This window comes from Vicugna pacos, chromosome 16, assembly GCF_048564905.1.
Source record: "Vicugna pacos chromosome 16, VicPac4, whole genome shotgun sequence".
In the NCBI taxonomy this organism is placed as follows: domain Eukaryota; kingdom Metazoa; phylum Chordata; class Mammalia; order Artiodactyla; family Camelidae; genus Vicugna; species Vicugna pacos.
The window spans coordinates 40218431-40245327 of NC_133002.1; the positions used below are offsets into that span (position 1 = coordinate 40218431).

The 26897-nt window shown below is 38.0% G+C and overlaps 1 protein-coding gene across 2 annotated transcripts; it reads left to right on the forward strand.

The window, feature by feature from the left end:
* Window positions 1-4582: 4582 nt before the first annotated feature.
* On the forward strand, window positions 4583-26256 carry UTP6 (UTP6 small subunit processome component). 2 transcript variants are annotated; one of them, XM_006211981.4, is made up of 19 exons: window positions 4583-4782; window positions 6262-6346; window positions 9620-9661; window positions 9897-9989; window positions 10682-10729; window positions 11185-11248; window positions 12614-12732; window positions 14564-14641; window positions 15417-15498; window positions 15966-16047; window positions 16846-17030; window positions 17690-17769; window positions 18115-18192; window positions 18806-18985; window positions 19835-19915; window positions 20098-20207; window positions 20984-21050; window positions 23229-23301; window positions 24253-26256. In XM_006211981.4, the coding sequence occupies exons 1-19, from the start codon at window positions 4691-4693 to the stop codon at window positions 24408-24410; spliced, it is 1797 nt and encodes a 598-aa protein (XP_006212043.2). In that variant the 5' UTR covers window positions 4583-4690; the 3' UTR covers window positions 24411-26256. The 2 variants fall into 2 exon arrangements, with proteins under 2 accessions (XP_006212043.2, XP_072795058.1); XM_072938957.1 differs by lacking the exon at window positions 18115-18192.
* The last annotated feature ends 641 nt before the right edge of the window (window positions 26257-26897 follow it).

A 26897-nucleotide genomic window follows, 5' to 3' on the forward strand; every position in this document is an offset into this window, starting at 1 on the left:
GGAGACAACTCCACGGTTTTTGGCTTGAGAAACTGGAAGAATGGAATTGCCAAGATTGAGAAGATTATAGCCAGAGCAAATTTTGGGGGAGAACACAGCATTCTCCCCCAATTGGTTTTGGACATACTAACTTTGACAGGGGTTTTTTTGGGGGGGGGCAGTAGGTAATTAGGTTATTTATTTATTTTAATGGAGGTACTGGGGATCGAACCCAGGACCTCATGCGTGCTAGGCACACACTACCACTGAACTATACCCTCCCTCTGGACATCCTAATTTTGAAATTAGTAAGATCTCCAAGTGGAGATATTGAGTAGGCAATTGGGTATACTGGCGTTCAGGGGACAGTTAGGGATTTGTGCTATAAATACAGAAGTCACATGTGGCAATTTAAATTTAAACTAATCAAATGGCATTACAAATTCAGTTTTTCAGTTGTTCTAGCCAAATTTCAAGTACTCAATAGCCACATAAGGGTTGTGGTTATGGTATTGGACCGAGCCCTTTATATAAGTGTATATTAGTAAGTGTACAAATTAGTAATGATGGTGGGATAGTGGGGCATTAAGGGCTGGCTTCCTTTTTTTTTTCTCCATGAACTAAATTTGCCAAGTGGATAAGGTGACAAAAGACATCCCAGGCACAGGAAATAGTGGGTGTTAATAGAAATATAAAATAGCCCAGTATGGTTGGGGAACACTAAGAAGCCTGGCATTTTTGGAGCAAGACCATATTATTTTCATATAGTTAAAACACACACACACAACATAACTCCAAACCTCTTTTTCGCTTAAACAATTTGGGACTGAGCAAGTAGTGGTGAAGTTAATCAGTCCAAATCTAATTGGAAGGCAGAACAAGAAGGGAAAAAAGAATTTCCCTTGTCATTTGGAAATTGTGAATGGGAATGGATGTAAGAGTTAAATTTAGAGAAATGGATACAACAGATACCACCTGTTTCTTTCAGTGATAAAAATTAAATGTGGCACCAATTTCCCACATTTTGAAGACTTGTTCCATAAAGCTCTGAAAGTTACTTAGCAGGGACTGGGTTTCTATCTGGATTGGGGGCAAACTGGAAAAAAGTTGATGTAGCTAATCAGCTATGGCTTTGATGAAATGTATTCATACACAAACAATCACCAGGCCCCATCCTGGAAGCCAATCATTTCAGAACATGTTTTTTCAAGATGGCAGTTTGTTTTAATAGTAGGTTGTTACCCCAAACCACCATATTCTATCTTTTATTTTTTTCCCCGTGTTTGCAAAAAGCAATAACTTAAGCCACAGGGGAAAAAAACCCCACAAAAATACTTTTTACCAATTAAATGAAACTCTTTTCATTTACATGTGTTTTGAACTAGTATAACCCAAAATTTTTAGAAAAGATTTCATTAGAGTAAAAAAAACTTCGAAAAGTAGAATCTATTGGAATCTCACGTTGTCATTCTATTCTCCTGCAGTTAAAGACCATGTCATTATTTCCATTATACTTACCTCCTAATTTTCAGAGCTTATTAGTCTGGCTGTAAAAACTTGCTCCAGTTGAAATTTGGCAAGCTGACAAGGCTGCGTGCCAGAAGTAATTTACTATCCAGTGTGGTTTGCAAAGTAAAAAGAAGCTAGATATAATAGAACAAGAAATGAAAAGTTCCTGGTTCCAAATATTTTAATGTGTGTAATGTGTCACCTCAAACTTTTCAGCTTTTGTTGTCAGCAACGTGAGATAACATGAAAGGTTTGCAAAGTACAGATGCTAGGCATTCGCATCATACTGAGGGATCCCGTGTTCTTAGGCATCAAAGACCAGACTGTGTCTATCACTTCTGCTCTGACTTTGAAGTCTACCAGGGCTCTCTGTGTGGGAGAAGTGGGCAGCGGACTTTGAACAAGGAAGGGGGATGGGAGTCCAGGTGTCTCATTATCACTGAAATTAGGTACATCTCTTTGCATCATTGGCATCATCATCATCATCATCACAGTAGTAAAAAGCGTTTCTTTTCCTGCTGTTTTTAACTACTGAGCTGTTGGTGAACTTGCAGATGTGACAATGAATATTCTAGGGAAAAGTTCAAGTTTACTTTGAAGTTTACATTTCAGTAATTTGAAGGCCATAATGGAAATTTTAACTTGCTTTGCAAACATCTGACTACTGTTCATCTGTCAGATTCCTTAAAAGATTGTCTTGGGACCCCGATGGAGACCCCTCTGTACTACTTTCCAAACTGGCTCGTGAGTACTGCAACAGAGCCATGGGTTTCTCTAACATGGGGTGAGCAGGGTACATCCTCTTTCTGGGATTAATCTTTCTTGATAAGCTGGAAAAAAATCACAATGATTTGTATTCAAATACTAATATATTGTAGGCTAGAATGTAAAATTCGAACAAACTCTTTTGGAGAGGGAGAAGGCTTTGGTCTTTTGTGTGTGTTTCAATAGTTTGACCCTGACACACATAAAAATAGTTAAAGCTCTTAAAGAGGATGAGATCCTCAAAGAGAAGGCCTGGTTATTATTATTTTTTCTTTTAAAGTATAACTTTCTTAAAGTGCATGAATATGAAGTGAATACCTCAATGGATGAATATTTACATATGCATACATCCATATAATGACCACTCAGATCAAATATAGAAATTTCCAGCTCCCAGAAGGCTCCCTTGTGCCCCTCCCAGTCAGTATTTGCTTACTAATCTGATATTTATGTGAATTTTAAAGGTCAAATAAAAGACCACAAGACATATCAAGCTTTCTGAGATACACCTTAGAGCTTCAGACTTGAGTACTTTTTCTCAGACCCTTGGGTTCCTTAATTAGAAAGTATGCTCAGCTAAGGATTCTGAGACCCAGTGGGCATTAATCAAACATAGCTTTTACTGTTGTATTGGGTTTTCTCCATTAGGTAGTTTTTAACCTTATCAAGAGCTCTTTCTTGGGTTGATATTTTAAAATATTTGCAATAGGAGTAGGTGAGTTAATATATAGAAAACTTAGAACAGTGCACGTAAGTCCTAGATAAGTGATAGGTGTTATTATGAAATGCAAAAGAAGGCTTTGCCATTACCATTATGACAATTCCTAGAGCAAGAGAAACATAGAAGCTAAATTTGAAAATAAAGGAGGAAAGTATTTACAGTTGGGTTGATTTGATGTAGTAATTCATCATATTTGCCTTGAAATGAAAGATTATAATCTCTCAGAGCATGCTGACTCTTGTACCTAAAGAGATTTAGTAAGTATCTTTCCTTATTGTCATGCTTTTTATTACTGTGTGCTTATTACATTTTAGGCACTGTTCTAAGCTCCCAGGTATCTAAGTAGACAAAACAAACAAAAATCCCCTGCCCACATGGATCTTATCATCCCTACTTTTACTGTTTACACAGCCCCCAGAGATTGTCCTATTACAAAGAAATTCCACCTTTGTTTTACATCTGTTATTTCCTCCACTTCCCTCATGTCTTACAGCTGAGATAAACAAGAAATGCTGACGCTTAAGCCAGCCTTTGCCTCAATTCTGAGACTAGTGGGATAAAATGTGAAAAAAAAAAAAAAGAAAGGAAAGGCACAGGAGTGGAACCTGGTTAATTGCTAAGCCTATATTCCCCTTTCATAAATCACACAGAGGATGAAGGTACTAATGCCAATGTTGAAATAAACAGGTCTAGCAAGAACTCCTGCTTTGGGTTTCTTTTTAAAATCATCTTCCAGAACTTAAAAAGAATCGAGTAATATACTTAATATTTTAGGTTTAGTAATTATACCAACAATGTCATTTTCAAGCTAGGTTTTCTGTCGTTCTCTTAGAAATGCTAAGTTGCTTGGGCAATGATTCAAGGAGGGTCTTTATCTTATTGATTTTTATTTGGGTAATTCCCAAACTTTTCAATACTAAGATCCCTTTCTCAAAAAACCCCCCATAGTTCCTAATACCCAGGGCCATGTTTTGAAAGATCTTGTCTACAAATCCAGTATCATTCTTTAAATAATAAAAATGTTTCCCCACTTAAAAATTAATCATCGAATTAGAAATTCTCATGGGCGCGTGAAAAACCAGTATTACCACATTGCTTTACTAAATCTAGTCAAAAGCAAAGACAGCTTAGCCTGATCAGATTTAACTCCTCCTACGATTTTCATGACGACTTTCTGAAATGTTTACCATAATTGTACGATATACTCCATCCTTCGTCCTTGTTTTTTTTTTGTTTGTTTGTTTTGTTTGATTTTTGGTTGTTGGAGTTGGAAAGCGAGGACGTGGGATGGGAGCTGAATAAAAGGAGATAATACCTTGCAGAAAATTCACTTCCTGCCTCCTTCAGGTAACCCCTCTAGACCCAGGGGTGCTTTTCGGATACGCAGGTCTATCCTCACGCGCAGGTAGCCCCGCCCCATCACAACCCCGCCCCCATCATAGCCCCGCCCCCTCCACTCCTGTCCTCTTGCGTCCTCTGGCGAGGCGGAGTCCTACCTGCAACCCCACAGTCAGCCACCGGGAGGAGACAGCGGCCGCAGGAGCCAGAGGGCCTTGTCCAGCGGCGGAGGCGGCGGAAGCGGAAAAGGCGGGACCTAGGACACACTTTACGTCAGCACGTGGGAGCGTTGAGGCTGGGTCTCCGGAATAGAAGTTGGGGCTTCCTGCGCGTGTCTGTGGTGAGAGCATCTACCCTGGGTAGTAGAGTTTGGACCTCATGGCGGAGATAATTCAGGAACGCATAGAAGATCGACTCCCCGAATTGGAACAGCTGGAGCGCATTGGACTGTTCAGTCGCGCGGAGATTAAGTGAGAGAGCAGAGGAAGAGGAAGAGCTGGAGCGTTGGGGGTTGTGTGTGTGGCTGGGGGCAGGGGTGGGGGGCACTCGGGTTGTTTTTATTTTGGGCAGAAGCCCATTTCCCGATTTTGATGATGGCCAAAATTAATTTCTCATTCATTGCAAGGTTATCTGCCCATTTACACCTCCCCACCCCCAAACATACTGACAGCTTTCCATGGAGCCAGGTCTTGAGACTGTAAAGGTGATGAAACCAGGGTCCCTACCCGTCAGGAGCTAACTGCCCTGTCTATGGTGGGCAAGACAGGCGCATGAAATTTTTTGGTTACAGTGCGGTGATTGAAACAGAGTGTACTCCTCTAGAGATGCGAACAGATGCCGAGGGAGCCCAGGAGGAGTTAGATACATCTTTCTAACAAAGCTTGAAGATGGGGCCGTTTCAGTTTCGTGTTCTTCCCCAGAACTTAGCCAACAACGTCCAGTATATAGTTGTCATTCAGTAGTGTGTTAAAATTAAGTTTAATAGTTTTTAATGATTTTTCGTGGCTGTTTCTTCATTTTAAAATGACTGCAAATGTAGCGCTGCGATTCCCTGATTATCAAAGTAATATCAAATATAGTAATTGTGCAAATTTTACTTTTTAGAAATATAGTCTAGACAGTACAAGTCCCTCGTGATAACACTGGTATATACTCGTGTATACGTATATACAGCCTTTAAAGAATATATGTAAGCTTTATACTGTATGATTGATAAACTCATATTGTTGATGCTCGGGCAGGAACCTCAAAGGAAATGTTTGTTAAGGACACACCATATAGCATTGTGGAGTCCTTAATAATTGTTCAGTAAATATTATTATTGTTACCATTAACTGGAGACAGTTACTGGTCTTGCACATCTTGCTTTAAAGTCTCCTGACATACACATATTGTATGTTCATTCCTTAGCTAAATACAGTGAGTCTTCTCCCATAAGCCCTTTGTAGTAATAATAAAAGTTGATACACTCTAGGTTTTTTTTATTTTTTATCTACATGTTGAAAATTTAGAAGTAAGAGGAATTTAGGAAAGAAATTTGATTATTAAAACCTAGGTAACCTGAATTCGGAGGAAGAGAAATCTTCACTAATACCACACATAAATGTTTACTACTTAACACTTGCTTTGTTGGTAGGAGTGTCAGTGGTTCTGGCAATTAAGGTGATTTTCATGAAAGTTTTAAAATACATCTGGATGACCTTAAAAATATAGAAGTACCTGAAACTAATCTAATATTATAAATCAACTATACTAATAAAACACACACACACACACACAAATAATCATGTAAGAGAATATGTACTTGCTTATGAAGGATAATTATTTGGGAATTATATGTTATGGTGAATATCTGTTTTAAATATATTAAAAATAAACTTAAAAAATCCCAAGGTTATTTGACTTCTGTGCATTTCAAGTGTTAACATTTTAAATGACTTTCTCCTCAGGGCTATCATTAAGAAGGCTTCAGATCTAGAATACAGAATACAGCGTAGAACTCTTTTTAAGGAAGACTTCATCAATTATGTTCAGGTAAGTGAATAATTTTACTGCTTTTTAATCCCTTCACAAATTTAAAGTCCGTTATGAAATGATGAGCTTGATGTCAGTTTTCTATGAAATTCTAGAACTGATGATTAGATAGGTAAGTTTTGAACAGGGATAGAGGTGATTTGGGAATAGCATTGCTCCACTAAGGCTTTGGTCCTTGACAATATGAGCTTTTTTCCCCTATAGGGTTAAGTTAGTAAATCAGAGACTGCCAAAGATGGTGTGTCAGGATTTCAGCAAGAGATTTGATAGATTTTGTCTGGCAGGGAAAAGTAAAGGAGAGTGAGTTTGATAATAGTAAATGGTTGGAAAGTTAATACTTACGTGCCTGCAAGTCTGTCAATTTAGAAAGAGGTATGCTGCAAGATTCTTCAGTCCTGTGAATGAATACAAGATTTAAGTGAAAATAAAATATACATGCTAGATCAAATTTCAGGTGAAGGAGAATAAGTAATATGTTGGACAAAAAAAAACCCAAAAGATTCCAAAAGAACCCAATAACAAGATGTTACAAGTCTTATACTTCAACACTAATAAGTATTGTAAGACTATAGATTCTGAGCTTAGATGAAAAAACCCAACTGAACAAATGATGTATGAGACCTGGCTAAGAATTGTGTGTTTGAAAGAGGTCCTACTGCTCATAGTAGATTGCTAGCTCAGAATAGGTCAAGAAGGATATTGTGCCAAAATATATAACCTAAATGATTACATTAACAAATACAGTGTTGGGTAAGTTAACTGAGCAGAGGACATTGCAAACAGTAGGCACCCGGAAGATGTTGGTTTGAAACAAAGTGTTTTGCACTTATCAGACTGTGTCTGGAGCATTGTGTTAGGCTCAGGATGACATTTTAAGAAGGACTTTGAGAGGCTGGTTAGAAGGCATCGAGGATGTAAACCTTGTTCTGGGAGGAATCATTGAAGGAAATAGAGATGTGTAACTTTAGGAGACTTCAGAAGTGGCAGATAAGTTCACTCTTCATATGTTTGAAGAACTGTGTGTGGATTACGTTGATTGTTTAGTTTTAGAGAGCAAATTGAAGTAAGTATGTATAAAAACACACATACACACATTCTCTTACATATACCCCCCTGTGCCTGCACACAACCATATATAAATTTGCCATGAGACATAAAAGTGGCCTTTTAAATCGAGGTTCTAGTTATCCACATTGAAAAAATAAAATTAGATCCTTTCCTCATGCAAAAATAAATTCTTGTTGAATTGAATAGCTGAATGTAGGGGGGAAACTTAACCTCTTCTGCAAAAAAAAATACAAAAGAACGACTTCAGGTAGGGAAGGTTTTCTTAAAATGAGTGAGACTGTGAAAGCACAAACCATGAAAAAGAAGATTGATTTGACTGTTAAAGGTAAAAATTTCTGTGCAAGAAAGACACTGTAAATAATGTAAAAAGACAAACCACAAAATAGTTGCAGTATATATAGTTAGAATCTAGAATATGTAAAGAACTACTAGTCAAGAAGAAATGACAAGTGGAAAGAAAGTGAAAACAATTGGAGAAGTAGGAACATGCAGTTGACAAAGGGGAAACGTCATTCATTGATAAATATGAATGCATGGGAAGTATGGGAAGATGCTAGCCTCATTAGTAATCAGGTAAATATCAATTAAAACCAGGATGCAGTACTACTATGGTATCCATCATATTAACAGACTTACATTAACAGTATGTAATTTGTACTACCACTTTGAAGAACAATTTGGTAATGTCCCATAAAGTTGAAAATGTGTGTACTCTGACCCAGCAATTTCATTCATTCAATCATACAGTGTATATTGGGTACCTACTGTGTTCATGGCACTGATCCAATCCAATGGGGTACAACAATAAAAAGGCGGACAAAAATCATGGCCTTGATCTTACATGTTAGTGGTGAAAGTGGGTATGCACCCTGGTAAAGTTCCTGGATATATCCCCAAGAAGATACATACAAGAATATTAAATGAAGCTTTTTGTAATAGGAAAATTTAAAACAAATATGCACCAGCAGGAGAAAGGGTAGGTAAAATGTACATTCATATAATGAAATACTATACAGCAGTTAAAATGAATAGACTTGAATTCCTTGTGACAATGGGATATATCAAAAGTCATAATGTTGAGTAAAAATATGGAGTGATGGGTACAGAATAATTTTTAAAAGTTTAAAAGCATTCAAGACAGCATTTTAATAAAGTTCAGAGTCATGCTTGGGAATGATAACAGAGTCAAATAGTCATTTCTTATCGGGGAAAGGGGGTGAGAAGGGATTAATTTGGGAGTTTGAGATTTACAAATGTTACCCACTATATATAAAAATAGATTTTAAAAAAGTTTCTTCTGTATAGTGCAGGAAACTATGTTCACTATCTTATGATAACCTTTAATTAAAAATATGAAAATGAATATATGTATGTATATGCATGACTGGAATATTGTGCTGTACACCAGAAATTGACACACTGACTGACTATATTTCAGTAAAAAAAAAAAAAAAAAGAGAAAAAAGAAAAAGAAATAGTCATTTCCTCTGGGGGAGGAGAAGACTGGAATCAGACATGGTGCATGTTCAAACATTTATTTGAAATGTTTTATTTCTAAAAAAGTTTTGAAGTAAGTATAGTAAAATGTAGCTGTGTGGTAGCTGCATGGGTGTTCTGTATGCTTGAAATATTTCTTAAGACAGTTTTAAAATGAAGTATAGGGTCTGGTAAAGTTCTGTGCTTTCTGTCTCTAATAGTCTTCAGGCTTAGAGAGGAATTCTGTAGTAATGGTTTCTGGAGAGCCTTAGAGGTTCTCTGGTCCTTTACAGGGGAAGGTAGGAAGAGCACATTAGACACCCTGTTTCAGCTAGTACAACCCTGTTTCTCTGCTTTATTTGCTTGTGCATCAGCTCAAAGTTTGGAGTCATTAATTTACTAAAAGTTTGAACACACTGTTGTAGACTGGGAAGTTAGATTGATATGGTAGATCTTACGGGTCTTACAGTTTTAGTAACGTGCTTTCTTTGTATCTAAGATGTTTGTATGCTAGCTAATGTGTATATTGGTGAGTTTTGCAGATGTAAGGTGAATTTTTAGTGAATGCTAGACGTTTACTGTAAATTAGGCTTCTTGATAGCAAATTATCTTTCATTTTTATATTCTTGATTTTTATTTACTTTATGATTTTAACTAAATGCATTTCCTCTGTATAAATGGTTATAATTTTTCTTGTTTTCTCTTTCTTTGTATCTTTTTCTTTCATAGTATGAAATTAATCTTTTGGAGCTGATCCAGAGAAGAAGAGTTGTAAGTAGATGATTTTCTGGAAGTTGGAAAAATATAGAATTGAATAGTGTAATTCTGTAAGCTGGAAGTTGGGTTTGGGAAGGATTTGGCATTGATAATTGTGTGGTGGTGTGCTCATGATGATATTTGTAATTCTCTACTTTCTCTGTCAGTACTGTTTAGAGATCAAGCGGGACTGCTGTTTGGATAAATGTGATTAAATTGAGGCTTTGTTTTTTTTAATGTCCCTTTTCAGCGCATTGGGTATTCATTTAAGAAGGATGAGATTGAGGATTCTATTGTACACCGGGTACGAGGTGTTTTCCGACGTGCTTCAGCCAAGTGGAAGGTGAGTGATCAGAGTGTCCTTAGCTGTAAGAGATGTGAAGATGTGTATTACATATTATGAGTTGGATATTCAAATGTGCGGTTGTGGATTCTTGGGTATCTCAGTGCTTATTCTAATGATAGTATCATTACTTGCGAACCGCTTATCAAACTGTTAAGAAAATTGATCTCATTACCTTAGAGTTGTTCTGTGAGGATGATGCTGAAAACAGTGGATTTGATATGTATTTAAGGATCAGAAAATTGTCTGGGATTTGTTTGGATATATCTCTAAATAAAGTAGCCCGAGGACTTGGTGGAGGAAGATAAGGCAGCACCCCAGTAACTTGGTTTTCTTCAAATTTGGTTCTGGGACTGGGATATATTATATGGAAAGTACTTAGGATTCTTGGGAACGACAAATTTTAATTTGCTGCCACTGGTTGAGACCACTTAAGAAGTGCATTGAACAAGTTAGACAGACAACAGACTTTGTCTTAGAGCTTAGTAGGCGGCAGCTGAGGGGCAGAAGGAGCTGTCGGGGTTAAGAGATCTGAGGCCCTGGTGAGGAACAGCCTCATAGGCTGAGGGATATAGTATAACACATTGGAATTTCTGAAATCCACCTCTGATTCTAATTAAATGAATGAATGCAAAGGTGTATTATATATAAGATTCAAATTCAGCCACCTTACTACATTGCTTTTCTTGTAGGATGATGTTCAACTCTGGCTGTCTTATATAGTCTTTTGTAAGAAGTGGGTGAGTATTGGGTAGCTGTTTCTTGCTCCCTCTCTGCTTTTATTAGTCTGCCTTTTAAGCCTCATACTCGATTACTAAACTCTGTATTTTCTCCAAAGATTCAGGGTTAACAAATGGGAAAAGGGCCCAAGAAGGCTGAATTTCAATATAGCAATATTTGCATATCTGAATGACTATGTAAATAGCTTCCACATCAGTTGGAAAGAAAATAATCTTTCTGTGTATTTGTTCAGTAAAGTTGAAAGATTTTTTTTAGATATTTAAAAAGTTTATGTATAGTGGTTTAGGTAGAAGAAAATTAGGCGTGTGTCTATATTTGTCTATGTGTTCCTAGCGATAGCAGACGTCGCCTCACTGGATTTTATAGTTGGTGAGGGTACAGTCCAGGTCTCTTGGAGATTAATAGCAGTGACTTAGCTGTGCAGGAAGTAGAAGTTTTTCTTCTTCTTTTGCAGGCTACCAAAGTTCAACTTAGCAAGGTATTCTCTGCCATGTTGGCCATTCATTCAAACAAGCCAGGTATGGTGAAATCCTTGTCAGTTCTTTTTGTATCTTTTTTGTAGGCTCCAGCTATTTTGGAATTTATTTTGCTAAATCTAAAAGAATTATTTTGAGAACTTGAGCATAGACACTTGGCCTCAGCAACTTTTATTCCTGAATAGCTGCCTCTGAGTTCATCGCTGCCTACTGTGTACTAGTTACTGTGTGAGGTGTTTTATCTGGGGATGAGAAGGGCTGTTTCTTTTTAGTTGATGGTGCAAGAAACCCTTCAGTCCTTTGAGGGGCATTCTATTTGGAGGCAGTCAGATCTAAGGGTTTCAAAAACTTAAAGGGGAAACTATTAATATAGATTTTACAAGAGTGATTGGCACAGAGTAGAACTCATGTTTTATAAGAGAAAGACTTGTCTTATGAATACTGTGTGAGTGACATGCTGTTTTATAGAGGAGGTGCTTCAGAGCCTGTTCTCAAGTATTAGGTTTACATTACACAGGACTCAAGATCAGCTACATTTGGCACTGGGTAATGCAGAAGGACACAGCTGAGTGGCACTAGTTGTGTTTCTTGAGCACAGTGCTCTCAGCAGTTCCGAGGCTTGTCTCAGGTGGGAGGGCGTGAGATCACACAAATGGGCAGAGGTGCCACTCTGGCTTAGAAGACCCATGGATGTATGTAGTTTCCAGGTATTGTACCTGTGGATTGTGCTCAATTTCAGGAGTCACATGCTCAAGAAAGCCCAAAGCAGTGGCTCTCTTCCATTCATAGCTCTCCTAGTCCAGATATGGTTACCAACCATAGATCATTTTACCAATAACAATTTTGCCTGATGATAGCTGACCTTTATGAAGTTCCTAGGGAAATAGCTAGAATGTTAACTCAAGGTTAATTTCTCAAGTAGAAGGACAAAGTTGGCTTTTTTTTTAAAGCCTTTATTCCCAGTAGGTACAATAAAATTTTTACTTTTAAAACTGAGTCATTTGAAAAAAAGTAACTATCAACTACTTTAAGTACAGAAAAAAGAGCAAAATAATTTTATTTCATTGACTCTAAGGTACACAATCTTTTTCCAGCATTTTAACACTTTCAAGTTTTGTGTGTGACTTAACAATGATGTTGACCTTAGATTTGATGAAATAGAGTAACGGGCAGATAAGTACCTACAGGTGTTAACATTTACCTGTTTGCTTTAAAACACTTTCTAATTTTACATAAAGCAACAGTACTTTACAGATAACCATTAAAAACTCCCTCTCTCCATCCCCTTCCTTTTTCAGTAAGATTTAAAAAAAAAACAATCTCTGGGTCTCCCAGTTGGAGCATTGGTCTTTTCTTACCTGACTTAATGACTTTATTGAAAAGAAGTCTGGTGTTTTTCACTTACAGCTTTGTGGATTATGGCAGCCAAATGGGAAATGGAAGATCGCTTGTCTTCAGAAAGTGCAAGACAACTATTTCTCCGGGCTCTGCGCTTTCATCCAGAGTGCCCAAAACTTTACCAAGAAGTGAGTGTGTGTGCACAGAACACGAGAGACTGATGTTTCAGTTTGGTCCTCTGAGGGCATATATCTTTATCAAGTTAAGAAAGACTTCGACTGATGGAGGCTAGGGATTAGTATGGGTGCTGCTGGGGAAGAGGGGCCAGGAGGGTACTTCTTGGCTAGTGGTAGATGTTGACTTTAAGGTATTTTGGGATTATTTCCTTATAATAGATTCCTGGAAGCAGAATTACTGGTTTAAAGGGTATAAACATTTTTTTTAACTTGTCATTTTAATGTCTTGTAACATAGAATTCAAAGTATTAAATTAGAATTAGAATTCAAAGAATTGAAAATCTGGGATGAGTTCAGCTCTATAGTACAAGTTAATCATGTGTTAGTTTCTCTTTTGTATAACTTGGTATTACATATTTGTCATTGATTTTTATTTTGAAATAATTATAGATTCCCAAGAAGTTATAAAGATAGTACAGTGAGGTCCTGCATACCCTTTTCTCAGTTTCCTTAGTGATTATATTTTATAAAATTATAATAAAAAAGCCAGGAAATTGACATTGGTCTCATGTGTATATGTAGTTCTTTGTCATTTCTTTTTCTTAGATGTGTAGATTTGTGTAACCGCCCTTCAGTAAAGGTGCAGAATTGTCCTATCACCACAGAGCTCTCCTTCATGCTGCCTCCTTAACGTTACCCACTGTTTCCCACCATCAGTGTAGTAGGACTTAAATCTGCCATTTAATTTTTTGTTTTCTGTTTTATCCCTCTGTTTACATTTCACTATTTTGTTTTTCCTGTCTTCCTGTGGGCTACTGGAACTTTGCCTACAGTTCCATTTTGATTCATCTGTGGAATCAAAATGAGCGCATCTGTTTGTACTGCTCTCTCAGTGGTTGCTCTAGGTACTGTATGTACTATATATCTGTAATCTATCACAGTCTGCTGGTTTCAGAATTTTACTAGTTTGAATGAAGTGTAGAGATTTGATCACCCTGTATGTCCCTGTACCTTCCTCATTTATAGTGTGATTGTCCTGACTCTTTCTTTCTGTTGTTCAGATTGGGTAATTCCTATTGTTCAGCCTTCAAGTTCATGGCTTAAAATTCTTGTCAGATAATTGCAGCATCTGTGTCGTCTTGGTGTTGGTGTCTCTTGATGATCAGGTTGAGATTTTCCTGGTTCTGGGTTGACAGGTGAATTTCCATTGAATTGTAGACATTTTGGCTGTTACTTTATGAGACTCTAGATACTATAATCTTCTGTTTAGTAGATCACCTTGATGCCACTCAGCCTCTTTACTGCTAGGTGGGATGATGATGATGATGATGATGATTATGATGATCTGTTTGTTTTGTTTTTGTTTATATATATGTATTTTTTTTTTATTGCTAGATGGGATTAAAAGGTGATTCCCCACTGGTCTTTGTTGATCCTTTTCACATAGAAGGACGAAGTCATAAATAAAATCACTTGCAAAAGCTTCCATTGTTAGATGACAAGCTTAGGTACTTCTCAACTAGATTAAGAATGTTACAACACAGTTGTTACTTCTCTTCACCAGTTTAGGGCTAGACTTTATGGTTTGTTTAGCTGTGAAGGGATGACCAATGGTATTAACATTTTTAAGGTTTTTGATTCATGTCTCCAAATTGCTTGTCATAAGAGCATAACATAATATCCACACCTTGTCAATGTCAGCTGGTTTCATAACAAGACAAAACATAGTGCTCCCCACAACTCCCCCAGATCTGATACTCAGGAGTAAAAAATGGCATTTTACATATTTCTAATTAAAAAAATTATCTCCAAAGATTTTCAGTTCATTATTTCCCTTCTGTAGTACTTTAGGATGGAGCTGATGCATGCCGAGAAATTGAGGAAGGAAAAGCAAGAATTTGAAAAAGCCAAGATGGATGTGGTAAGATTCTAATGTATTGTCACTTGTTAACCATATCTAGTGTTTCAAACCTGCTTAGGAGTCAAAGAAAATCTTCGGAATTTATTTTTCTTTCTTTCCAATTTAGTATTTTGAAACTTTAAGTCTAGAGTTTATTTAACTAAAATGGGCTTAGTTATAAAAATGGAGTTTTGTGCTTTAAAAATAGACTTTTGGACTAATTGAGGAGTGGTCCTTGAAAATTATTACTGATGGAATGGCCAAATACTATTCTTTAATACTTTGTGATCTCATTAAATGATATGTTAATGAGCTGAAGGAGCTCAAGAAAGGCTGTGAAACGTATGGTTCCTAGCCGCCTCTCTCTTCCTTTTTATGTAATATTTTATGTGTCAGAGTACTTCCCAAGAAAGAAGTTTGAGAATGATAGAGCTGAAAAAGGAACTTTGTTATCATCTGTTACGGTGGTTTCCAGCTCTGAACTTTTTTATCCAAATAAAATCTTGCACAGAAGGGTAAACACGGCATGTAAAACCTGACCTGTTCTGGTCCAGATGGAGAGTGAGGCCTTAAGCTGTGTGATCTTGCTACCACTCCAGGAGCCTGAGAGACCACAGTTGGAGGATCTTGTTCCAGCCGCACATTTTACAAGTGAGGGAACTGGCCCAGAGAGGGAGATGTGATTTGCCCAGAGGTCATGTGGCTCACGTAGTCTAGGATTGTTCATTTTCACCCTAGTGCTATTCCTGCTCACTGGCACTTCCTGTTAAGTTCTGTTTAATACCACACTCTCTAGGGGAATCTTGAGTACGCTGAGGAAATCCTTACGGGCGAACTGGCACGGATCATCTACAAAAATGCTGTAAGCATAATTAAAAGTAGGTATCTCTTGAAAATTTATTTATGGTGGGAAAGTGAAACATTCTATTTGTAATGAGGGCCACCTTTAGACTATTTTGACAATTTCTGTTGGAATGTGTACAAAACTCTGATTTGTTCGAAAATACTGTCCTGTTTCTTTCAGAAAAGGCTTATTTCCCCTTAGGATTTTATTGAACATTTTGGTAATGTTTTTGAGAACTTAATTCATGTGGGGAGTTGGAAAGAAATAGATGATTCAGTAATTAAGTTCCTTTATGTCCTAAATAAGCTTAGAATAAAAGTTAAATCACTTAAGAATACTCAAGTATTAATAATGACTTTACTTGCATAGTAGAACTATGGGTGATTTCCCCCCCCCATTTTATCTTATGTTTCAATTTATAAAAAAGCAGAACTAACTCCAGTACCTCAAGAAAGTGCTGCTTTGGGGTCTTACTCCCCTTCCCCGCTTTTTAAATTTTAGGTGCAGAATTTCATGTGTCACTGCTTTCAATAGCACGGCTGTTCGACTTTGCCAAAGATCTGCAAAGAGAAATTTATGATGAGTAAGTAAAGTGGTGGCGAGGTGAACGTGTCTGTTTTGAGTTCGTGGTAAGGATTTGAAGCTGGATATTTAGAAAGGGGGAAAGAAGATAACCACATGAAATCCTTGGAAGAAAGCTAAATTTTAGGACTATTGTATCGTAGTACATAAAAAATATATTTTTGGAGAGGTTGACTCACTGGCTTCCCTTGGGAAATAGTTTGCTTTTGTTCAATAACAGATACATCCTACAGCTTATATAAAAATCTATATTCGTGCGCTCCTGGCATGTCTTTTGGTGAGAGTTGTACTCACGAACGTTCACAGTTGAGTGCTGCGGGTACTTAGACAATGTCTCAGCATGTGGTTTGGCAGTTACTTGCAGGCTGCCTTGTGGGTACTTCACCCTTAGTAGCATTCTTCCTTTCATAGGAGATGAGGTGGAACTTGGATCAGTTTGCTCTCTGGATACCTTCAGGGTTTTGGTGGAGGATTAGGCTCCCTCTATTAGAGAAAATCAAGTCTGGGTATAATAAGGTTCTCCAGGGTTCAAGGACCAGATATCTAGTCACATATTCCTGCTGATTTGACTTTGAGAGCTAACTTGCAAGTTAACATTTATGAATGATGTCTGAAACAGTCTGAAACTAACCAGTGTGTGACAGTTCTGATTCATGAACAACATTTTAGGGAGACAACATCTGGAGAGCCTGTCGGGAAATAGCTCTTTTGGTGCTGGAATTGTTAAAGGGTGTCCTGGGTACAATTTCAGAGCACAGGGCCAGTCTCATGTCCTTGGGTTGATACCAGTATGTTTCAGCCTTCAGGCTGTGCACACGGATGACCCCTTCACTTGGGATTATGTGGCCCGGCGAGAATTAGAGATCGAGTCGCAGCCAGGAGAAGAGCCACCTGCGATGAAACAGGCCAAAGCAGCGGAGGTGGGCCGCAGGGAGGAGAGGTGCTGTGCTGTGTACGAAGAGGCGGTGAAGACGCTGTCCACAGGTGAGCTTCCCCAGGCCCAGGTGTGGGGAGGAGTCATCGTGTTCCTGAGCGTGAAGCAGGACCTCTGTTCCCGTGACCGAAATCGATTTCTGGAACCTCTTTGTGGTCGTTTACCGTGTGCCTGGCTTTCCAAGTTGTCCCTGCTCTGATGGTAAAAGATGGAGATTTTTATGACTGTCTTTTATATCTGTGGCATTTCTGTTAATTTATTTGGGGAAGTAAATAATACTTAGGAAGTGATAAGTCGGAAGATTGTTTAATTATCATTAAAAAAATGTTTTTTAAATTAAAGTATAATCAGTTTACAATGTGTCAATTTCTGTTGTACAACATAATGTTTCAATCATACATGTACATACGTATATAATTATTGTTTCTTAATTATCTTTTCTTACAGGTTTACTTTGTAGCTTTCTAATGTTGGAGAATAAAGGTAGAGAGGATATGTAACAGATAAGATTTTTAACTTTCATATTTATGTCATTACTCAGTTGTTTTTTGCTCTATATTTGAGGTGTTTGATCAGAATACCTATTTTTTTCATCAGACGAGTTTAAACTCTTCTCAGAGGAGTCTTCCTTTCCAAGAAAAGATATATCATGATTGTTCAACTAAGAAAACTGGTGACCTGATCACTGTAATCTTCCTGACTTTTCCAGAGGCCATGTGGAAATGCTACATCAATTTTTGCATGGAAAGGTTTGCTAAGAAGACAAATAGTCGGCTCCTCAGAGAGAAGGTAATGACTTCTGTTGCATGGTTACAGTGGGTGACTGGAAAGTGACTTGTCTTCTGAAAGACTGCTTCCAAGAACTTCATGTATAACTGCTCTTTGTCCTGTGAGTGACCTGTCCTCCTGAAGACCATGGTCTGCTTTGCGCTAGTTCTGGCCACCAGGTTAGGAGATGCTCTCTTACTGGGCTGTGCCCAGTGCAGCTGCCCACATCGTTTAATCATAAGTGAAACCACCTCCGTCCCCTCTCTCAGTTCTCAGAAAGGTGTAAAAGCGCTTTGGTTCCTGTCGGAGTCCAAAGGGCCCTGCTGGGATCTTTGTGATGAACTGAGAGACATGTTCTGATTTCAGAGGCTGGAAAGAACCATGGTTGCCTTCAGGAAGGCACACAAACTCAAACTTCTCCCGGAATTCCAGTACAAGCAGTGGGTAAGGACATGGAGAACACATTCACTGCCAAATTATGTGTACTTAATTCTGATTGGCTCACACTGGTGTCATGTGTTTAAAAATATGTAGTTTTATGACTAAGCCCATTTGAAAGATTGGTACAGATAGAGGGAGTGTTTAATTTGCTGGGAGTGTTTGGTGTATGGCAGAAATGAAATCTGTCCCGGTAAGGGGAGAAATATTGTGTAGTGGAACACACTCAGAATTCATCTTTTACTGAACATTCTGAACGTAATGCTTGGACCAGATTAACCACTGGTACAATAAAGGCCCCATAAATACTGCTTTTGCCTTTACTGATTTTTATATTCTGTTCGCCGGGTATTGGATTTATTCTAGTGAATTATTTTATTAAAAAGTTAACTTTCAATCTGAATTATTTAGGCCCTCTGCTTTTCACCTCTTCCCTGTTTTTTGACAGCCTTTGGGGATAGGAGCAGGGAATGGAGGGGAAATTCCCCATTGTTCACTTTGTGCCTATTTGGAAGGCTGTTGAATTTATTGCCTCAAATGAGGTCTCTACTTGTCCCCATTTACATAGATAATTTAGCTCTCAGTAGTTACACTTTCAGCGATTCGATCCCTTACCTAGATCGAGTTGTTGCTGCACCGGGACTTCTTTAAGGAAGCTCTGGAGGTGGTGGAAGCTGGGATGGAATTGTTCAGAGACTCTGTGACAATGTGGCAGATGAAGCTGCGGGTGCTGATCGACTCAAAGAGCCCCGACACAGCCATGCTTTTTGAGGAAGCCTTTGTGCACCTGAAGCCCCAGGTCTGTGAGTTGGGCCTTTCACGTTTCATTCTATTCGGGAAACCTCTTCAGACTGCAGCCAAAGCTCATTAGGAGGAGACTTGCCTGAGGAGAGCTGGCCCCAGAGTGCATTTGTGGTGATGGTTCAGGGATCACGGGTAGAAGAATTACTTCCATTTACTAGCCTATTGCTAATTCTTTGTTTGAAAGTTGGCTAAATTATGTAAACTTTTCTATCCCTATTTATATAAGTGAGAAACGTTCATAGAATTATTATTTTCATGTGTTTCCAAAGCTGAACTTACTAAGCCTGCTTTAAACACACATACATTTCTAAACTTCATAGTTTAAAAGACTAAACCTTAGAGCTTTTACAGTGAATCTTTTATAGTAGCAGGAGAAAAGTATTCCAGGAATTCAAGTGGGAAAAAAATTTTAACTTGACTGCTCATTGTGTGTGCTGCTGAGACGTGAGCGAAGATCACAACAGTTCAGTTAGTACTTGGGTTGTGGTCCTGGACGGCGGAGACGTGACCTGGGTAGCTGCGTGCCTGACTAGTTGAAGGCTGTAAATTGCTTAATTAACTAACAGATAATTGATGATAATAACTTCAGGCAGTATTCCCCCACAGAGGGGAAGTAGAGTTAACCAGAGACTACTGCTTTGGGTGACTTGGTCAGAAGGCCGTGTTCTGGTGTACCATTCCTGCTGGGCGCTGGGAGTTCTGACCCGGCGAGGCCAGACCAGGAGTGTGACTCCTTATTTCACATATTGATTATCATAGCAGGAACCTGTTTTTATAGTGTAGTTTTCAGAGCAGAACACTAAGCTGTCATTTTCTAACTTTTTTTTTTTATTATTGTGAGCAGATTTGTCTGCCACTATGGATTTCTTGGGCAGAGTGGAGTGAAGGTGCCAAAAGTCAAGAAGACACCGAAGCAATCTTTAAGGTATTGTGTGTGGGGACTGAGCGAGTAGTTTTGCCAGCTGGCTAGCTTTCAAAGGGTAATTTCTAAAGATGTTCCTATTAAAGCACTGTTAGTTGAGTGGCCAGGGATGGTTCTGGGAAAATTTGTTTTGATCTCTAGACATTGCCTCACATAGCTTGTTTTTTTTTTCTTCTAAATTTTAGAAAGCTATCTTAGCTGTCACGGGTGCCGACTCAGTCACTCTGAAGGAGAAGTACCTGGATTGGGCTTACCGAAGTGGTGGCTGCAAAAAGGCCAGAGCTGTGTTTAAAAGGTACCCACAGACATTTGCAGCTGTTTCCAGTCTCAACCGTGTGCTCAGCCTCTCACACCCAGATTATGTGTATCACAGATAGATGGAGGAATAAATCTAAGAGCCTTTTTAAGTTTCCTTTTTTTTTTTGAACAATGGAAGCAGTTCATACCTGTTGTGGAAAGTTTTTTAAAAAAGGGAGAGAGGTAACTAATAATTCATTGTAATACCGTCATCAAGAGGAAAACCATCTTAATATATCACTTTAAAATGTGTTTTTCACATGTCTGATATTATCCTATAATTGCATATTTCCTACCACTTTTATTGATGAACAATAGACTGACCTTTTTCCTGTCAGTAACAATTCTTCATAAATAACGTTTATTAAAAATAGCCCTATGATATACCACTCTGTGGATGTGCCATGATTTACTTGGCTGCAGTAACTGCTCTGATGGACATTTCTCCACAAATGTTATTTGTCCATGTTGGAAATTATTTTCTTAGAATATATTCTTAGAAATGGAGTTATTGGTCTCCTTCAAAAAGCCTTGAGATGAAGTACAGGGAACTTAAGACTAAAAGTGAGAAAGAAGAGAACAGAAAGAGAACTGGGTGGTGGACAGTGAGGCACTGGAGACAGGGTGGTGAGGGGCTGGTGGTCAGGTCCAGTCCCCGCACTGAACTGCGGCCAGGACTTGATTAACCACTTGTCGTGGAGGCCATGGCATAGGTGTTTATAGTCACAGGATGTAACATTGTGGAAGATAACGGTCCCCCCTCATCTTCTTTAGTTTACAGGAAAGCCGTCCATTTTCAGTTGATTTTTTCAGGAAGATAATCCAGTTTGAAAAGGAGCAAGTGAGTATTCTGTCTCTGTATTTCTTGTCTGGGAAAATGGATTAGTGGTTACTAACCTCTGGCAGCATTTTGTTATTTAAAAAGTTCTCATTATAATACAGTATAATTTCTGGTCCCTTCCTCCAACCCCCTTTTCATAGATGTGGTTTTAGGAATGGTAATCAGGCAAAGAAGGAAAGGTACATGTTTGGAAACTAGAAAACTCAGATATCACCTCTTACAGGAAGCCTTCCCTGCTAGGTTGAGTGAGGTGCTACTTCTCTGCCTCCACAGGGCCCTGTTTGTGTCTTGTTTGGGGTTATGAGGTAGAGGCAGAGAGCAGGCATGCATAACTGTTTCGGGCGTTTTTGTTTTTGTTTTGGTGAGGATAATTAGGCTTGTTTGTTTCTTTCTTTCTTTAAGTGGAGGTACAGGGGATTGCTAAGCATGTGCTCTAACACTGAGCTCTCTACCCACAGCTATTTTGGATGTTTTTAACTGAACTTGTGAATGAGGAAAAATATAGGAAACTGTCAGTTAAAAAAAAAATACACGAAAATCCAAACATATCTATAATCCTATTATAGTAACACAGCAAACCATATTTATTTTTATATTGTTTTTTTAATCCTCCATTTACATATATATGCACAGTTTTGTACCATTTTATTTCTGACTTACATGACACTTGGAGGTTCTCTTTTTTCTTACCATTATTTTGTAAACACATTCCCATGTTCTTACATGGTATCATTTTTAATAGTTGTATTACTTTTAAACATGTAGTTCTCTTAACCATTCCATTACATGTAAGTTGTTTCGGTATTTTTTGATATTGAAAACAGTGCTGTGAGCCTTTTGTTTATGTAGCTTTTTTTTTCTTTTGAATTACTTTTTTGAGATTAATTTCTAGGACTGGAGGTACTGGCTTTTTTAAATGGCTCTTAACGTACTGCCAGATAGTCCTCTAAAAGAATTATCCTACTTCTTTATAGTGATAATCAGCAGATATATATCTATATCTATACGTATCTTAGTATATCTTGTTTCCTCCACACTTCAGTGTTGCTTTCTCTCCTTTATTTTGGTATTTTGATTGGTGTTTATTATTTTTACTTGAATTTTGAAAAATTAATAGATTGAGAGCTCTTATTTTCATAGTTTTGGTCGTTGTGTGGGTCAGTTATCTGTTCTTATCTTACAGGACAGGAGATAGTCTAGCATAATAATTAACAGCCAGGCCTGGATTAATAACATGATAGTTACATGCCTTGGCCACGTCACTTGATTCTAAGCCTCGAAATCCTTGCCTGTAAAGGACGTTGTAATACCTGTTTCAGGGGTGCGAGGGTTACAAGGCCAAGTGGGAGACTGAATAGAAAGTACCTTGCACAGGTCCCTGCACGTGATGAGTCCTTAGCAAAGTGTGGTTCTGTTTTTCATGTGTATGTAAGATAGGTTACGTTGGCTTTTTATAAAATAGTAGTCTCAGTGAAGAGAAATTGGAATACACAAAAAGATTTTTAAACTGGAGATATTAATCTGCTTTGAAAATGAAACAAAGAGTTGTAGAGGTAAAGAATGAACATTTATCGATCGTAAAGTTAGCACTGGCTTCTCTGCTAGGTGCATAATTAATCAGCATTTTAAGTTAATCCTTGTAGTAGCCCAAAGAGATATCCTTGTTTTACGGGTGAGGAAACTTTAAGGTCAGAGGGTTCAGAAAACTTGCTAAAGTTCATATAGCTAGTATTTCTATATATTTTGTCTTGATACAAAAAATTTGGGGGTGGGTATGGCTAACGTGTGCCAGAGCCCAAGAGTTCAAAGGAAGAAGTCCCTGCCGTAGGGAACAGAACCTTCCCCCTTTATTTATTTAAATCTTACTCCTCCCTCAGGGCCTTCACATGTATTACCCTGTGGAGCTGCCCATGTCCCCCAGCTGACAGTTAATTAGGCTTTTTCCATGTGATGGTGGCAGAGTGCTTTTATCATTGTTTGCCATTTACTTCACTCTGCTGTGTGGTGCATTTGACTTTTCTCTGGTGAAGTTCAGAGCCAGGCTGTGATCATTGAAACCCAGCCCTCCTCCCTTTCTAATACCCAGAAGATGGTAGCTACTCAGCAATGTGGGTGAAATGAATTTGAGACATCATAAATTAGGCTTTTGAGGCAAGACTGTCTGATTATTTTTGTTAGGAATCCTGCAAGATGGTGAACTTAAGGGAGTATTATGAGAGGGCTTTGAGAGAATTCGGATCTGTAGATTCTGGTAAGTAAACTTCAGTTATAGATACGTGAGTATGTTTGCACGTATGGTCTGTAACCTGCCGTTAATGGTTAGAATAGAGTTTCGTAGCTGATTTCAGGTCATGGCCCTCTCTGACAACAAAACCTGGCATTTTCCCCCAGCTTCCTCCCTCATTCGGTGCAGAAATACTTCAGACATAATTTTGTTGATAATTTCAAGTTCACAAGCCCAGGAGTCCATGGCCCTTCTATTAAGAACTCTGGATTAGGGGAAAATTTTCTTGGTTTGATTCTCTTAAAAAATGTTATGTTTGTGAGGAAAAGGTTAATAATGTAGGTCAGAACACAATGGGGTGGGAGTTACAGCAAAGGGGCAGTGGGATTCTAATTGACAAAGGCTGTCATTGGCTGTTGTCACGCTGTCCTCATTTGTAGGACTTGTGAAACATACTTCTGGGTATAGGCTTGTCATGTAAAGTCTGTTTACTTATGACTCAAAAACTGGTACATATAGTTGTTAAATTTAGATTTTAAAAATTACATTAGCTTTTGCAGTGTTTCAGCAGACTTTCTGGTGAAATGAATGAAAATAGCATTTTTACTAACCCAAACGCATTTTATTAAGCATGCCGACAAGGTTCTAGTGAACTCACTTGAAGTCATTTTCGCCATGAAAGAGACTCAACAAATCCTCCCTCTAAAATATTTAGTATTTTTGAGTTTGTGAGAAACTATAATGTTACGATAAAAGTAAAATTTTGTACTTACAAAAAAAATAGCTTTGATATATGTCATACTGTAAAGAAGCTCAGAGAGGTATTATATCACATAAGGTTCTAGGAAAACAACAGTAGGAAGTTGTTTCTTAGAAATCTTGCATTGTGTTGATATTAAATAATTCTACTTACCTAATAAAGCCTTGTCATTTATCTAGTTGTATGTTTATAGTTAATTTTTTTGGTTCCCTTTAAAGATCTTTGGATGGATTACATCAAAGAAGAATTGAACCACCCCCATGGTAGACCTGAGAACTGCGGACAGATCTACTGGCGAGCCATGAAAATGTTACAGGGAGAGTCAGCAGAGCAGTTTGTAGCTAAACATGCTATGCATCAGGCTGGCCATTTGTGAAGAGAGGAAGAACCCAGCCAACTTTGTGAGATGGAATTGTGAGCCCTCTGGGCATATTGTATTGTGCATTCATTTGCAGTTCACTGAGATGTCAGACAAGATGGCTGCATAATTTCTTGACATGCTTTAATTTTGTAATGTGTTCATCTTTAATTCCAGAAAAGAGAACTGCTTGTTCAGTGGTGAAAGGCCAATTGTTGAGGCCAGACTTACCGTGGTTCTAAGTGTTTTCCAAAATATATGGAAATCTGATAACCAAGCTGCTTTTTTAAATCCCTGGTCAAGCATTGAATATCTCTAATCTAGGCCTAGGGGCCTGTTAAAATGGAGGAGAAAGTACAATTCCGTTTGTTAATTTTGTCCTTGTTATGAAAGTATACATGGTATGCATTTGTTTTAGAAAATACACAAGAAATAGAATAATGTGGAGAAGAAAATCAAAGCAATCTGTAATTTCATCATTGGGACTTAAACTGAGTAATTTGATTTTCTTTTATTAGAATTGGATTTATACTGTTAGGTCATTTCATTCATTCATTGAGTGCCCATGATGGGTAGAAAAGAAGGGAAGCTTTTTGGGATGGAGTTAGGGGTTGGAGGAACAGAGTTGGATGTCCTGAATTGGTTGAAGCAGCAGAGAAGGATGCTGGGTATTGGGGCAAAAGTTGTCCTTTAAGAAGATTAAGAGCTTCTATCTCTGGGACTAATCTGCAGAGAAGTGTTTACATTGCAGAGGCCCAGCAACAAAAGAAGGGCAGGGTACAGGGTAGGTTAGAAAGAGAAGGGCTCCAGAGGCAGGGTGAAGGATGTCTTGGAGCAGAGAAGGGCATTCTGGGAGCAGGGGAGGCAGTTGTTTGACTTGCATATCTTTTAACTTAACATGATGATATCACTGGGAGAAGCATTCAGTGCAGTGTTCCTTACTGTTAAACATTTTACTTAATATTATGTTATTTTTCCATGTCATTAAATAGCCTTAAAAACATTTAATGTTCATAACATTCCATTGTATAGTTGAGCCGTGACTTATTTTACTAATCCCCTATAGTTGGACGTTGTAATGTCTCATTTTTTCTTATTAATGCCATTGGTGAAGATTCTTGCAAATCTTTGCTCATATCCCTGGTTATTTCTTTAGGAGACAGACATCTGACAATAGAATTACTGCATTAAAGAGTATAACTATTTTAAAGAATACTGATAAATATTGCCAGTTTGCAATGTATGAAAATATTTTCAAACACTGTATGAAAATGTCAACACCCTTACCTGCCGTAGGTATTACATTTATTTTTATCATTGTAATAGGTGAAAAGTGGAATGTCATTATTTTAATGTGCATTTCTTTGGTATTAGTGTAGTTAATGTATTTTTTCCTGGTTATCTCGTCTTTTCATTTTTGACTATTTTTTGAACTTTTTTTTTACTAACTTAAAAGAGTTTTTTGTATATTAAGAATACTAATCTTTAATTTGTTTCTTCTTTGTTGCAAATAGTTTTCCCTCAGCTCTTTTTTCTGATGGTTTTTGAGGTTCAGCGGTTTTGTGTGTGTGTGTGTGATTTGTTGTTGAGAACCCTGCCTCTTGCTGAGGATAACTCAGTTTTTTTCCCCAAGCAGTTAGCTCAGTTCTCCACACCACCATTTAAATGTGGCCATTTTTCTCTCTGCTGATTTGTAGTACTACCTTTATTATATATTAAACTCCTATGAAGATTAATCTGTTTTAGGGCATTTTTATTACAAGCCTTTGTACCCTAAATGGTGTTTGTATGCTATTTGTTTTAAAACAAGAAAAATTTTCTCTTTCTCCTCTTCATTAAATTCCAGTAAGTTCAACATTCTCAATCCTTACCGGGCTCTTTTTATTTTAGTAAAGAGATACATGTTGCACATAAGAAGTGAGTAATGAGGTCGATGGTTGGCTCCTTAAAGGCTATGAAGGTGGGTCACCCTGGGGTCATTATAACCCTGTGTCTGGTTCTCACCATTGCAGGTTGTGAAAATGCATCTAGCTAGGTCACCTAGCTGCGGTGTTAGATATGGTAGCTTCTAGCCACATGTGGGAATTTAAACTTATTGAAATTAGATATTTCAGTTTCTCATTTGCACTGGCCACATTTCAAGTACTCAGTAGCCACATGGTTACCATATTGGACAGCACAGATAACTTACAGAACTTTCATTTCCACTGTTGCATATGGTTTTGCTGGACAGTGTTGACCTAGATCCGGTTAGATTTGGGAAACTAACTCATGGGGTCAACTGTTAGGCTACAGTTTTTCAAATGCCTTATGTAGTGCCTAAACAACACATTCTTTGAGGAAGATGAAGGAATGGGCCCTCTAATGTCTCAGATTGTCATATGGTGGCCTGATCCCAGCTTCCAGCTTTTCTGCTACTTAAAGATGAACACGGTTATCACACCTTGAGCAGATTTGTTACTGGAATTTAGGCAGTGAAGGCTGTCTAGTTTGTCCCCAGCTCAG